We start from the raw sequence: 16,284 nt of genomic DNA on the forward strand, positions 1-16,284 counted from the left end.
ATTGCTCGTTACTTTCGTTGTTGGTGTAATTTGCCCAACACTACGGGCACTGATCAGAAAGTAAATATAATTGAAAGGCCATCGAAAGTCCACAGGCATTTAATGGATATGTTTGGTGCAATGAGCCAATAACTGTAGAGGTAATTCCTTGACAATCCTGCTATTTTAGAATTTTTTTGAAAAAAATACTGTAATAATTTAATATATATGAGATAAAAAAGTGATTAAAAAATATATTTATAAAAATTATAAATAATTTAACAAATGGAAGTATTATTAGCAAAGTCGTAATTAGACAGGTTTTTCACTTATTGCAAATAATTTCTTTACTAGTTATTCGTACTACTCTAATAGATAGTTTCGTTGGTACTAGCAGTCTCTCAGGGGTTGGCGGTTTTAAAAATTATATTGTAAGCAACTTAAAATATGTTGGTTGCCTACTGTATACTAGGAATGGGGTCTCCTACATTGATTCCCTACCCAATATATATATATATATATATATATATATATATATATATATATATATAAAAAGAGAGATTAGCCCGTATTCATCCTAACCATGGTTTTAAACCAGCCCGACCTTGATGGTTGAACCGGTTAGACCTCGATCACTCTACTATCCAGTTTGATCAAGCCAACAAACCTAGACTGTCCAAAAATTTGCCTTGACCCAGTTGAACCGGCTAGTTTGCTGCCACTGGTGCAATTAAGACCAAAGTTTTCAAATTTGGTCAAACTTCCAGATTAAATACAAACCAATTTCCAATACAATCTTTACTTTCAACGAAATTGTAGTAAATAATCTCATGCATTTATGTCTTTTATATACTCTTTTTTCATTTTTCTCTACATCCCACAAATTACACATACATATATTTCTCTTTTCAACTTTTAATCAAAGTCTAAGCACATTACTTTATGTCCTTTTTAAAAGGTTAATTTATAGTACTTCTTTGTCTTTTTTTCATTTTTCTTGTAGCTTTTTCGCAATTTAGATATGCACTAAATATAATTAATAATCATTACCTAATTGTCGATCAGGTTGGTCCAACGGTCAAACAAATAATTCTTGACCCAATAAATTTTCTGGTCAATAAATGGGTTGGATTTCAAAACCTTGGTTCTAAGATTCACTTTTTGCACAATTCATGTATGTGCAACAGTCGGCTAATTGATTAGAATATAGGTGTAAAAAAGAAAAGTCAGACACTTACGGATCTGATAGAGGGTGTGTATAAAACTATGGGTGCCACCTGACATCCAATTGAGTGAATGTGAATTTCACATTCACTCAATTGAGTGAATTGCAATTCACTTTATTTGTTAAGCTAGTTGATAAATGCAATTCACTTTAATTAGTTTAGTGAATTAATTAGTTTAATTAATTGAGTGAATTAATTTTAAGAGATTCGATTAAATGCATTTAATTAAGGTGATGAATTAGGTTTAATTTGTTATTTATTAAATATTCATTTATTTGTTATAAATGATTTAATTATTTAATTATAATGCATTATTTGTTGTTATTTGTTATACTATATTGTTATTATTTCGTTGTTATTTAATTACCCTTTATTTGTTGTTATTTGTTATTTATTTCTTATAATTATAGAATCGCACCTGACAGGAATTTTTTTTTTAAAAATCTATCAGGTGTCGGACTGTGTCAACCCGGTACCTGACCGAATTTTTCTGAAAAATAAAAAAAAATTAATAAGTCTACCAAACAAAATGTGCCGAGTAACAAAAAATTCTTAGTGAAACTTTCCTAGTAGAATTCAAATCACTTGACTTGAAATACAATTATCTAGTATTCATATTCTTTTAATTTTGAATTTTCCTCTTTCATTTATAGCTTCTCATTTTATTCTCAAGAAAATATCGTAAGGCTGAAATTGTGATATGATTAGTAATTATCAATCGCAATTTGTGACATGTTGCATCATGCAAAAGATCAAAACCCTAAACCCTAAACACTAAACACTAAACCCTAAACCCTAAACTCTAAACCCTAAACCCTAAACCTTAAAACCCTAATCCCTAATCCTTAAAGCCTAAAGCCTAAAGCCTAAAACCCTAAACCCTAAAGATCAGAACCCTAAACCCTAAACCCTGAACCTTGAACCCTAAACCCAAAACCCAAAACCCTAACCATAAACCCTAAACATTTTAGATTTTGTATTCATTCTCGTGTTGGTACTTATATTGAATTTTTGCATTTTACCAATTGAACATAATGCATACTAATAGAACATCTATTTAAGTTCTGAATTTTTTTCGTAGTTTGTATTGTGAGGATAATTTCATAAATCTCCCATTCAAAAAACCAAAACAAGAAAAAAAGTTTAATAAAAAGTTGAGTCGACCTGAAGTACTAAATACTTTGAAATTTAAGTTAATTAATTTACATTTCAAAGTTGAAACGTAAGAAAAAGAAGAAAATAGATTTGTGCAAAATCACTAATTACTCCTATAGGATATTAAACTACGAAAATGTTTTTCAAACAAAATATACCATTCATTTTGTAATAAGATGTAGTTCTCAAATTGTTGAGAAATAATTTGTTAGAATTTTTATGTAATTTTTAATGTTCACTATAATTTTATAAAACTAAATTTATTGTGCAATATATAAAAAAAAAGGACCAAAAAAAGAGGAAAAAATGCATAGCGTGACAACGGTGAAATAGCTAAATATAAAAATAACGATAAGCATTCAAATAATAAAAGGCTAAATTCCCATATTATAATATTTGATATTTAGCAAACATGTAATGAAGATTGTATATTTTGTCTACCCAGAAGATTCCGATCTAAACCCAGAAGATTATATATTTTGTCTACCAAATCATCATAACCTACCATCTCTGTAAGGAACAACACTTGTTTCGGTATAGAAGGATCATATGAAATTGACCCTCCTTCGTTTATAATTTTTCCACCCCAATATACTTGAATCACCAAGCAATTATCACTTGACATGTTATACCTATTAGAGACGAGTGTTGATAGCATTTTAGAACCTCATTAATATGCTTATTTGAATAATTAATTAATTGAATCAAATATATATAATTTATAACAAATAAATAAATAATTGCGATTCTATAATTATAAGAAATAATATAACAAATAACAACAACTAAAGTGTAATTAAATAACAACGAATAATAACAAATAGTATAACAAATAACAGCAAATAAAGTGTAATTAAATAACAACAAATAATAACAAATAACAACAAATAATGCATTATAATTAAATAATTAAATCATTTATAACAAATAAATGAATATTTAATAAATAACAAATTAAACCATCACCTTAATTAAATGCATTTAATCGAATCTCTTAAAATTACTTCACTCAATTAATTAAACTAATTAATCCACTAAACTAATTAAAGTGAATTGCATTTGTCAACTAGCTTAACAAATAAAGTGAATTGCAATTCACTCAATTGACTCAATTGGATGAATTGCAATTCACTCAATTGGATGTCAGGTGCCGGGCTGACACAGCCCGGCACTTGACATCTTTTTTCAAAAAAAAAAGTGTCAGGTGCTAGGCTGAGACAGCCCGACACCTGATATGTTTAAAAAAAAAAAAAGTTTCTGTCAGGTGCCGGGCTGTCTCAGCCCGGTACCCATAGTTTTATACATGGACTCTGTCAGATTCGCAAGTGTCTGACTTTTCTTTTTCACACCTATATTCTAATCAATTAGCCGCAACAGTCTGTCACATATTATTTTAATATTGTACTCCATAATGGTGTATTCTGTCCAAAAGAGTACTAAGCTGACATGGCAAGAATTGCTTAGCCCGTCAATAGAAGGAAAGTTTGCTTGGGCCAGATCATTTTAAAATAAAAAGGGTCGTTGGTGAGGATTAGCTTTCTCAAAAAAAAAAAAAAAAGTAAGTTGTGGGTCATGTGGTGTGCATCGTTTTCAAAATTGTGTGTACGATTTACAAATAATTATTTTATGTTTACAATATGTTCAAGGTGATTTACATCCTAAAAAAACAAATTCACATTTTGTCGAAATGGACAAAACTGCCCTGGGAGTGTTGCACCATCGTGTCCCCTACCATCGTTTATAGCCTTGGATATGCAAACTTTAATTTTTTTTCTATAATTTATAGGTATTCGTATCCATTTTATAGTTTATGATTAATTTTGTTCAAACCATGTCGGAGCTCTCGTAGAAAAAAACTCTGCCAACGTTGTCTTTTTCATTTTCATGAGTTTCGAAATTGAAACTTCATAATTAAAGGATGGAAGCCCTTTCACTTGCACCAACATCCATAGGTAGATATCCTAACTAAGAAGAGTGAGACGCTTCCACTGCACGCTCCTTTTCATCTCCACTTCTGGGGTTAATTTTGTCATTTTATCTGATTCTTTTTGACTTTTTTTTTTGGCATGGCATGTTCCTATCATCAACTGCCAAATGTAGTTGAAATCTGATTTTGCCCTCATGTCGTGCTTTTTGCTTCTATTGGGCGGAGTGTATATGTATGAGTTTACTGTTTTACCCTTTAAGATGCTGATTGAGTGGGTATTTTCTACAATTTGTCTTGGACTTTTTGGTCAATTAATTCATTAGATTGGTTGGTAGGCTCGATAAAAGTCAGCATTAATTTTGGTACGCATAGTCTTTTAGCAAGAAGGAAACAAACATCCAAAAATCTAATGCATCCAAATGGGGCCAAAAGGCACAGCCCCTCTTATCCAGCAGATGATTTTTTGAGAATCAAATTCCAATATCTAACATTCTTATCAACCATGTGTGTATTCCCGTCCCCTTTCCCTCCGTTGTTCTCCCTCCCACATCGATAGAGAGAGGTGTGTGTGTGTTGGATATAAGCTCCTCGGCTCAACCCATAAGTCAGCAATTGCCTTTTGGGTTGGGTCGTGGGTTTAGTTTATATCTGGTGTGTGTGTGTTTCTTAACTAAGGTATGAGGGGGATGTGTGTATTTATATCAATTTATTTAGCTCTTTCTAATTTTTTTACATCTCGTGATTATGTAAATGCGATGATTTAAAATTAATTACTTAATAGTTTTAAGTTATCTGTTTTAATTGATTTTGAATAAACCTGTCAATCGACTATTATCGATTTTTTTGAATTTGGGTTAACAAAACTTGTAAACCGATTATTATCGGTTTTATTTGAGTTTGAGTTAACAAAAGGTTAGAGACACGTGGCAACTATACAAATAAGGGACATAGGGAACAGATACTATTTTGGGGATAAAGGATTTGAAGCCGCAGTTTGTGGTTAAAAAATTAACGGGCTCGTCAAAGACGCACTACGCGCCTGGCAAGGAGTGTGGCCCTTAAACGTGTCAACTAAGCAAACTAATAACCATTAGATAACATTAATTAAAATTAATTCAAAATAAAATAATTTAAAATCCTCGAGATAAAAAATTGTGTTGAAAATTTGTGTTTGTGATATAAGCAAATAATTTTTGACTAAATAATGGCTATTCAAACACACTAAATATGCATGTTTTATGCAAAATACTATTCACTTCCTCGTGATTATTAACTCGTATTGATCTACAACTGACAGCTCATTCTGGAAGATCTAAATTGATTGTCAAGTATCTTTTTTTTTTGGCTATAACGATAACATTTATATAACATAATCTATTCTACTTTACAGAGAAAGGGAGTCCAAAGAGACTATATAAAGAGTTAACAGGTTTACGGATTCGATTAGATCAAAGGGGTACACTGGCATCTTTTTTGAATTTTTTTCATTACAGGTGAGTTTCGAAATCTCGACCTACAATCTAGAGAGGGACTTAATCCCTTTTTTTGGTGGTTAATTGTCAAGTTCTTGCTGGAGTAAATTATCTCAATTTCGATCTTAAGATCCAAGAATTCAAGTGAATGATTACTCATTAATAATAAAATAAAGACAGCCGATAATGGTCAAACCAGGCCATATTAATGCTTAGTGGGAACTCATGATCATTCTGAAATGTAAATGCGTCCGATCAAGCACTAAGACAATTAGAATTCGAGCTTCTTAATAACAATTTAACAGAAAGAATACACTCTAAATGACACTGCATAGCACGTGATAAGCAGCACTTTTATCAAGAAGATCTTATTAAAATTATGTTCCAGCATGCCTGCGTTCACATCTTACTCTTACAAACCAGCAATTAGAATACTTTGAGGACTAACTCCACTTGACGTCTCTAAACTTGTATTACTTTATATTCTAAACTTCAATTTTAAACACTTTACATCCTAAATTTTTAATTTTAGATACTTTATACTCAAAACTCTCAAGTTTGTCCCATTTAAATTTAATTAATAATTACATTCGCAAAATTAACGAGATAAAGGATGATTAAAATTAATGGAAACATACTATTTTGTTCTAACTGCAAGTTCTTAACTTTTTTGACCACTTTCAACATATTGTCATTGATTTATATGATTTTAATCACTATCATTAACAAAATTAACGAGATAAAAGATGATAGGAATTAATGACAAAGTACTATTTTATTTTTGTTATGATACTTTGACACCTTTTGATCATTTTTTGTGCATTACCATTGATACGTTCGTTCTTTATGTCATTAATTTTGCTAAATTTATCATCAATTGGATTTAATTGAAGAAACTTGAAAGTTTAAGGTACAAAGTGTCCAAAAAGTGTCCTAAATTAAGAATTTAGGACGTAAAGTATTCAAAATTAAAGTTTAGAATATAAAGTAAAAAAGTGATGCAAGTTCAAAAATGCAAAATGCAGCCAGTCCACATTTTGAAGATGCAAAAGAAAACAAAAAAGAAAAAAAAATCTTCACTGTTATATATTAGGTGAGAAACTTAAGCTGAGAGCTACATTACAATATTTAATCCTCCGTGAGTATCATTCTTGCTTTATTTTTAGTGTGGTACAGAGCTGAAGTAGAATATTTACAATAAATCCATCAAACTCAACCTGGGGCCACCACCGCATTACAAGATTATCTATATGAATTTTTTTTTTTTAAAGTAAAACTAGCCATAAAGTCTTTGGCGACCAAGTGGTTGAAATAGGATAAAACAAGAAGTTGCAGAGAGTCCAATGGCGACCAAGTAGTTGCTGAAAATACTGCAAAGATAGCATCCAACAAGAAAGCAATACAATGGAACTTCCTTTCAACTTCTTTGCTTTCTCTCTGTTCTTAGCCTTTGTTTTAACTTTGATCAAGGGAATCAAGAGATCAAAAGAACCCCAGAAACTACCACCATCTCCTTGGAAACTACCTATTATTGGTCATATGCATCATTTAATAGGCTCCCCACCACATCATGCTCTCAGAAAATTAGCTCAAAATTATGGACCCCTAATGCACATTCAGCTGGGTGAAATGTCTTCGATTGTGGTAACTTCACCGGGTTTGGCGAAGGAGATCATGAAAACTCATGATCTTGCCTTTGCAGACCGCGGAGAATTTCTATCTGGAAAGATCATATGCTACAATTGTTCAGACATCGCTTGCTGTCGATATGGTGACTACTGGAGACAAATGCGTAAAATATGCACCTTGGAACTCCTTAGTGCTAAAAGTGTCCGATCATTTGCCTCTGTTCGCCAAGATGAGGCTTTGCATCTGATATCATCGATTAAGGTTCTTGCTGGTGCTCGAGAACCAATCGATTTTACAGAAAAAGTGTCCTCATACACCAGTTCCGTGGTTTGCAGAGCAGCATTTGGGAAAGTAAGCAAAGATGATCATGTTGCATTCTTACAGCTACTCAAAGAAGTAACTCGCCTAACAAGTGCCTTCGATATTTCTGATCTGTTTCCATCATTCAAGATTCTTCATTTTCTCCTTTCAGCGGAAACTAAACTTCTTAACATCCACCACAAGGTAGATAAAGTTTTGGATAAGATAATCAATCAGCATCTTGAAAACCTATCAGAAAGAAAAACATCCACAGGTGAATACGGCCATGAAGATTTAATTGACGTCCTATTACGAGTTCAAGGAAGTGATGAACTCCAATTTCCAATTACCAACAACAATATCAAAGCTGTTATTATTGTAAGTATTCGACCAATTTTTGTCCGGTTATCACTACATCTTTTAGTCTCTAACCAAGAATTTATGCATTGAATTTGGTGCAGAATATATTTGCAGCAGGGAATGAGACTTCATCCGTAACACTGGACTGGGCGATGTCCGAAATGATTAGAAATCCAGGTGTGATGGCTAAGGCACAGAGTGAAATAAGGAATGCTTTCAGAGGAAAAAACTCAATTGAAGAAACTGATATTCAACAACTGCAATACCTAAAGTTAGTGATTAAAGAAACTCTGAGGCTACACCCTCCTGCCCCTTTGTTGCTTCCAAGAGAGTGTAGGGTGGCATGTGAAATTGATGGATACATCATCCCTGCCAGAACAAGAGTGTTGGTCAATGCCTGGGCAATTGGAAGAGACCCCGAGTATTGGGATGATCCAGAATGTTTCAAACCAGAGAGATTTGCAAACAGTTCCATTGATTTCAATGGAACTCACTTTGAGTATCTTCCATTTGGTGCAGGAAGGAGAATTTGTGCAGGGATTTCATTTGGTTTGGCCAATGTTGAGCTTCCTTTAGCTCTTTTGCTCTATCATTTCGATTGGAATCTCCCAAGTGGCCTCAATTCCAGTGATTTAGACATGAAAGAGACTGTTGGAATAGCTACATCAAGATCAGACAATCTTTGCTTGAAGGCCACTTTATATGATCCATGATATATCCTTGGTTCCACAAACCAAATTTTGTATACAAACTAAAGCTTGAATTGGTAATATCTGCAGATGCTGCCGTCCTCTTTGACAACAAGCAAGTTCAACTTGATGGTTTTGTGACTATATTATGATAATCATCTTTCGATAATATTCTTAGCCTCTTTTTTGAGCAAACTTCTTTATGATTACATATAAAACAAATACCAAGTGTGTGATCGGGTTGTTCACTCTTTTATTTATATATTTCAAATTGAGTAATCATTAAAATGTTTCTTTTCAACTACAATGGAATTCGTTACATTTTGTGAATGAGTATAATTGTGGGAAGTGAGTTCAAGTTTGAAGGGAATTTTGAAAGAGTGGTCGCTAAAAATCAAGGTTGAGTTTGATGAAGCTTAAACTTGACCTGCATTCAGGCTCGATGCATTGTCATGTTGGATTCTTAATCCAACATTGGACTTATATGTGAATAATTATGTGTTGCAAACTGTCAATTAAGGTTAAACCCAATTTAAGTGATCAAATATAGTTTGAGTTTAATGTATCTAATAGGGTGTGGGCCTTTAATGTGTAGAGATTTAAGAACTTCTATTTCTATGATGGGCTGAAATAGGGTTTCAAAGGGTAACAGGAATGCTACCTATAAATAGGGTCATGGTTCCCATGTCACACGAATTCTTATTTTGTCGTATTTTCTAGTACCACAAAATATAACTCTTCCCTGATATTCCATCGTCAGGAAAGATACCAAAGAGATACTAAGGGCTCTCTAAAATGATTGGTAAATACGTCTTGACTTGGAAGGCCATCCTAATATCTTTGGAGATTCAAATATCAGATTGTCGATATGAATACAGGTACGCTTCCGCAATTTTTACTATTGTTTTATTTCTTAATAATCGCCATATAGATTTTGGGTTTAATAGGTGATGATTTTCACCAAAGATTAAATATAAACAACCACCCTAACATGTCAAGCTTACCCAAATTAAGCTTCAGTACATAAAAATTACTGTGCAGTCAGGCTTGAATTCTATTCTGATTAACTTGAGTGGAATGAACTATCCGATATGAAAATAACTCAACTATACTCCTAATTAAAATAAAGATTAACTGTGGCTTAGAAGGAAACATTGGCGTAATGCACTTAAGAAAATATACAATCATGTACAGAATGTAAAATCAGCCCCAACTCAATAGCAATTTTATTAAAAAAAAAAGGTTTATACTTATGACTTGTATATGCACAATCGTTCACGGGTGCACTATATCAAATTAAGTGGAATATAAAGGCTGTCTTTTTTTTTTGAAGGAAAATATGTGGGCAGTCTAACATCATCCATTCTCTCTAGGTAAAGAATACTCTTATAAAATTATATGTGGCATTTGTGAATAAGATACAAAATTTGGGTTCAAAAGTTTGATAGGAGTGTTAATTTCTTAATTACATCGACGAAGACAAATCTGGTTGGACAACTTAGTAGGACCCTTTTTTCAATTTGAGGATGCCAAAATGGTTTCTTATAAAGTAAATAATCTTAACATCAATTACTCAACTGCAGCGAAAAAAATCTAAGAATTGTGCCATAGCACTCCCTTGATCTAGTTATTTTTGCTGACAAAAAAAATAATATCAATTACTCCAATGATGGTAAAACAGCCAGAGTACTAAGACTATGCATAGGCTTCAGTGCAGACATTAAGTTCTTCTTCATCTCAAGTTTACTATTATTTATTTATTAATTTCTTATTGTTATTTTTACTTATTTGCAATAAAATTTGCTTAAATAATCATTTTAAATTTGTTTTGTAGGTTTGTGCAAAAAAAAAAAGAGCAAAAAAAAGGAGGAAAAATAAAAAAATTTAAATTTAAAAATTAAAAGAAATAGTAGAGGTTTGTTTTCTTTTCTTTTCTTTTGCTTCTAACCCAATAAAAATCCCAACAATGAACCCAACACTAGATCCACTCAAAACCCAATTCCTAAACCCCTAAATGAACCCACTCAAAAAACAACAAAAGCCCACCTGAGGCCCAGTAAAAACCAGGAAAGAAAGAAAAATAAGAAGAGGCCCATTGGCCCATTTCTTTTCCTTCCCTGAAAAAAAAAGTGCAGCTCCTCATACGCGTGTGTATAGCTGTCAAACAAACCCATTTAACTAAATTTACCCATACCCATTCATGAATAGATGGGTATGGGTATCTTAAATTTTTGCATATGGGTATAAATGGGTTACCCAATAATACCCATTTATTAAATGGGTATTATTGGGTAATCCATCAAACCCAATTAACCCATTTAGAATTGTCTTCCCCTAAATCTCCTCTCTTCCCCGACTCATTTGTTTTTTCAAATTTTTTATTTTGTCATGATGTTAACTACTTTTGTTTCATCATTATTATTATTATTATTATTATTATTATTTGTTAGTTTTATCTTATCATTTTATTTTCTCTTAGTTTATTAACTTGTTCATTTTTCAGCATTACCAATTTATGATAAGTTTTAACCTATTTTCTTACTTTTCCAAAATGAAAATTTAAATTTACACTCGAAAAATGCTAGAGGTTCAAATTTTTTGGATTAAGTTTTTATGTTAACTTTTATAGTACTTAATTCAAAATTTTATATTCTTATTGTTTAATTATTAAATAATATGTAATTTTGCGACATAGAGTACAGATGGAAAAAAAATTGATAATTAGGTTTATTGAGTATTATAAATAAATATTTAAAACTAATGGGGGTCATACCCCCCCTCCAAAGTTTTAAAAATTTTAATTCATATTGTATAAATATTTGTGTAAAACAAAGTTGGCCCTTCTATTTTTTTTTCAATTTTAGTTTATATTATGAGAATATATATGTGTGTGCGCGTGTGTGTGTGAATTAACTACATTTGAATTAATTTTTTTCTTAAAAAAGTTATTTACTTTTTACATCCCTTTATAATTAAAGTTAATATTTGATATTTTTAGATGTCATATATTTAAATAGATGAAACTTATTTCAAAATGAAATACTTACAAACATTATGCATTCAACTTGATAATTTTGTACAAAGATGGGAACATTTTTTACATCAATCAACTTTTAATATGAAACCAATATTGGTGGTTTAATTAATTCTGGTGAATTTTGCGGAGTTCATACTACAAAAAAATGTTCAGTGAGACTTGTATTTCTTGGAAGTGAATTTGATGAACCTTTTTAAAATATTTCAGTGGGATCACTATAATGTAACATTCATTTTGTGATCAGTTGTTTTCTCCTTTTAATCTTGCGGATTTGGAATTAAGACGCCATTGAAATCAATGATGGAACCAATGGGGCCATAGCCTCCCCCCAAGTTTTAAAAATTTTAATTTATATTTTGTAAATATTTGTGTAAAACAAAGTTAGCTCTCCTAATTTTTTATAATTTTAGTTTATATTATGAGAATATATATATATGTATGTGTGTGTGTGTGTGTGAATTAACTACCTTTGAATTAATTTTTTCTTAAAAAGTTATTTACTTTTTATATCCCTTTATAATTAAAATTAATAGTTGATATTTTTAGATGTCATATATTTAAATAGATGAAAATTATTTTGCACATAACATATAAAAATAATTATGTTCGAAAAAATTTTAGCACCTTTGAAAAAAAAAAATCTTGATTTCGTCACTGATTGAAATGCTTGTAAGTGGGATTCATCCATGGTAAGAATGTGATACATAATCTTTTTTTTTTCAGTGTATTTAATTTGTGTGATGACAAATGAAATGGGTAAAAGGGGTTAGTGATCATCAGTTTTGTGAATGCTTATGAGAGTAAAATACATTATGACACTAAGATGGGTTAAAAACAAAAAAGCCCCCCGTGGTATACCTAATACACAGAAAATTCTCCTATGGTTTCAAAACATACAAAACGACCCCTCATGTTTTGAACAAAATTGTAAATTAACAGAATTCGTTAAACTTAACGGAATCCGGTAAATTTAACGAAAAATTTAATGGAATCCGGTAAAATCAACGGTAAACTTAACGAAATCCGGTAAGTTTAACAGACGAGACCGTCATTTTCGTTAAGTTTAACGAATTCTGTTAGTTTACAATTTAGTTCAAAACATGAGATGTTGTTTTGTATGTTTTGAAACCATGTGGAATTTTTCTGTGTATTAGATATATCACGGGGGACTTTTTTGTTTTTAACCCCAATAGGATACGTAGAATTGTAAAAATTGTAATTCAAACATGCTCCTAAAATTTTGGATATGTGACTTTCGTAGTTGCAAGTTTCTTAAATTAACATTTAGTTATTGCTATCAATGATGTAATAAGTGTGAGTATTGGTATTAGTGATGTGGTAAGTGTTAGTAGTAATTGTGAGACGTGAATTGGAATTTGCAGATATCATTTTGGAGGGGTGGTTATTATCTGTTAGTTAAAATTTAGGAGTTTTAATTTTGTGGGTTAGTGGGTCACGTAAATTGAAGAGTGGAAGGGATAAGGAGACGACAAGAGTTATTGAATTAAAATAAATCTAAAATTATAGTAAAAAGGGATTCAGATTTCTGACGCTTGTGGAAGTTTCTCGTCAAAAACTTGCTCTAATGGATTCAATTGTGCTTTTTTTTAATGGATTTAATCCAAAATTTACAATTTACAATTCCTCCTTACCGTCCAATCCAATCCTCTTTTTTTTTTTAAAAAAAAAAAAAGATTTGAACTCAAAATTTCTTATTTACAATTCCTCTTTAACTTATCACCCAGTCTAACCTTCCCTCGATATGACTCAATGATAATCATACGTAAGTTGCAACCAATCGGTCAAATAATTGACAAATATTCTACCACTACCAAGTGAATAACATGCTCATAAATGCATATGGTTAATAAGAAAAATCCTACTTTAAGCGACGTAGGACTTGTCTGACAGACACAAATTAAAAGATGCCTAATTTTTTATTTTTAGGAGTCCCATCTTTGAATTTATTGCATAGAGATATTGTTCTTTTAGAGTCACTTTTTGTGCATGAACTTGGTGTATAATATACTTTATCGGTTTATCCCCTTGAACTTTGAGGATGGTTACATTTTACCACCTTCAACTTTAAAAATATGAGTGTTATGAAACGCTAGTCAACATTGGAAATCTTAACAGCGATTAAAAACACACGAGAGTTATGAAAACATTGTCCTTTTCTTGTCGAAATTATTTATAATTTATAATTATTGCCTTTTCCCAAAAAACAAGTGAAATTTGATTTAATCTCCATTTTTCTCTTATTTTTTTCCTTTTTTTCTTAAAGATGATCAATAGTCATTCCCTATTTACCCTTTTAACGACTGGAATGTTGACCTATCAGTTACAGGTGAAGCGTCATTCCAACTAAATTTTACTTCATTGTCGTATTTTTCTCTTCTAAGTTTAAAAATAAGGCATAACAGCCTTTTTTTAAAAATAATTTTGGTTAAGTATTTAATATTTTACCAATTTAACAACCAAGAATAATAATAATAATAATAATAATGTAATATAATTTTTTTTAACAACCAAGAATAATAATAATAATAATGTAATATAATTTTTTTTAAAGAATAATAAGTTTAATATTACCTTATCTTTTGAAAATTTTTCTAACTAAATTTAATGTTATTTTTTTCCAGTAGGGAAAGGGTGGAATTTTAAAAGTGCGGGAGAAGGGGGATTTGAAGCAATTTATTATTATTATGTTGCTATTATACATATTGTTTGATTTAAAGTCCAATAAAATGAACAAATTATACATTAAAGTGAACACTAATCCAATAGGAAAAGTTTTAAAGATAATAGTAAATAAAATGTAAACCTTGTTTTTTTCCTTGTGGATAAAGTGCATATTTTTAAAATTGAGAGTAGTAAAGTGCGATTATCCCAAGGTCTAGAGAGGCAAGGTGTTACCCCTAAATAGTTCTCCAATTCTTATAATGGATCTATAGAATTACATTGCGAAAAAAAAAGAATTGAAATTAAATCTTTTGTAGAGATACCCATTTTCCAGGAGAGACAGTTAAAATATCGTGACAGTGACGTTTTGATACTAATACCACCAGGACCATATAAAAAAAAAAATTCTTAAGATGCAAGTTTCTTCCTCTTCACCTAACCTTCCCTTTAAAAGCATGTTCATTTTCTGTGGTTCCCGTGTGGTGTGTGTTTTAAATGTATTAATACCCCCAAGTGATAGCCTAAACTATTAGGACGAATTCATTTAACCAATTGGTTATCTACTTAGCTTCCCAATTTTTATTCCGAAGGTTTTATGGTGGGTTCAAAATTTAATGACCTTATGTAATCTCTATTTTTCTCTTCTAAGTTTAAAAACAAGGCATATCAACCTTTTTCTTAACAATTTTGGTTAAGTATTTCATATTTAACAATTTGACATACAAGAGTAACGGTAGTGTAATAAAAACTATTTTTTTAAGAATACAAGTTTTATATTAGTTGATTTTTTGAAAATTTTGCTATATCATTTTGTTGTTATTATCCTTATTGTTTGATTCAAAGTCTAGTAAATTAAACAAAGTATATATTAAAGTGACTGTTAATCCAATAGAAAAAATTTTAAGGATAATAAACAAAATGAAAACATTTTTTTTTTTTTTTTTTTTTTACCTTTCATCAATTGGAGATTTTTGTATAGTAGATAGCATGGAGAAAAATGTATGTTGTTAGCAATAGAAAGGAAATAATATTAAGTTATAAATAATCATATATTAAAAGGCAACTACATCATTGTACACACTTTCTATGCATTTCTAACTTTGACTAGTTTTTATGGGGTGTAAAGTGTATATTTTGAAGATTGAGAGTGGTAAAATATGATTATCTCCAAAGTCTAGACGAGCAAAGTGTTAACCCTAAACAAATCTAAAATTTTTATAACAGACCCATAGAACTAAATTACAAAAACAGAAGAGGAATTGAATTTAAAATCTTTTTTTGGTGATACCTATTTTCCAGGAGAGACAAATAAAATATTCCAACATAGCGACTTTTTGATACCGTTACCACCAAGTATAAAAATAAAATAAAATAAAAGAAAATCTAAACATATATGTTTCTTCCACTTCACCAAATCTGACATAGGTGGATGTCTACCGCGATAAAGTAATCGACAACTCAAAACGCTAGTTTAGACTACGTGCTTAATAACCGTAATGAAGAAATAGATTGTCGATAGAGTTCTGACGTTTCCGGCTTAGGTATTGCGATATAAAGGACTTTTATTGCAGTCAATTTCTTTCTTTTTCTTTTTTTTTTTTTTGAAAAGAACACGGGGATTTTAATAAAAGATATTTTAACACAGTTTAATAAAGGATGCTAAAATTAGCGGTCCAATTACACTAAGCTTCTTGTCATCTTGTCATGACAATTTCAATCATTTTTGTTTTGAACCTCCAAGTTATCATCTTTCTTTCTTTTTTCTTATGACAAATATTTTTATTCTCCCCTAAAGAATATTAAGTGTGAAATCGTGATCTTAATAAAC

The 16,284-nt window shown here is 30.7% G+C and overlaps 1 protein-coding gene across 1 annotated transcript; it reads left to right on the forward strand.

Annotated features, from left to right (window-relative positions):
• Nucleotides 1–7,087: 7,087 nt before the first annotated feature.
• Nucleotides 7,088–8,970, forward strand: LOC113760952 (premnaspirodiene oxygenase-like). The gene is made up of 2 exons (XM_027303718.1): nt 7,088–8,066; nt 8,150–8,970. Exons 1-2 carry the CDS (start codon nt 7,164–7,166, stop codon nt 8,759–8,761), a joined length of 1,515 nt encoding a protein of 504 aa, XP_027159519.1. The 5' UTR covers nt 7,088–7,163; the 3' UTR covers nt 8,762–8,970.
• Nucleotides 8,971–16,284: the final 7,314 nt, after the last annotated feature.

The sequence above is a fragment of the Coffea eugenioides genome, chromosome 2 (assembly GCF_003713205.1).
Source record: "Coffea eugenioides isolate CCC68of chromosome 2, Ceug_1.0, whole genome shotgun sequence".
Classification (NCBI taxonomy): Eukaryota; Viridiplantae; Streptophyta; class Magnoliopsida; order Gentianales; family Rubiaceae; genus Coffea; species Coffea eugenioides.

Coding starts and splice junctions, on each gene's coding strand:
- LOC113760952 (XM_027303718.1), top strand. CDS start 7,164: ATGGAACTTCCTTTCAACTTCTTTGCTTTCTCTCTGTTCTTAGCCTTT. Junction 8,067..8,149: donor ATATCAAAGCTGTTATTATT/GTAAGTATTCGA, acceptor AATTTGGTGCAG/AATATATTTGCAGCAGGGAA.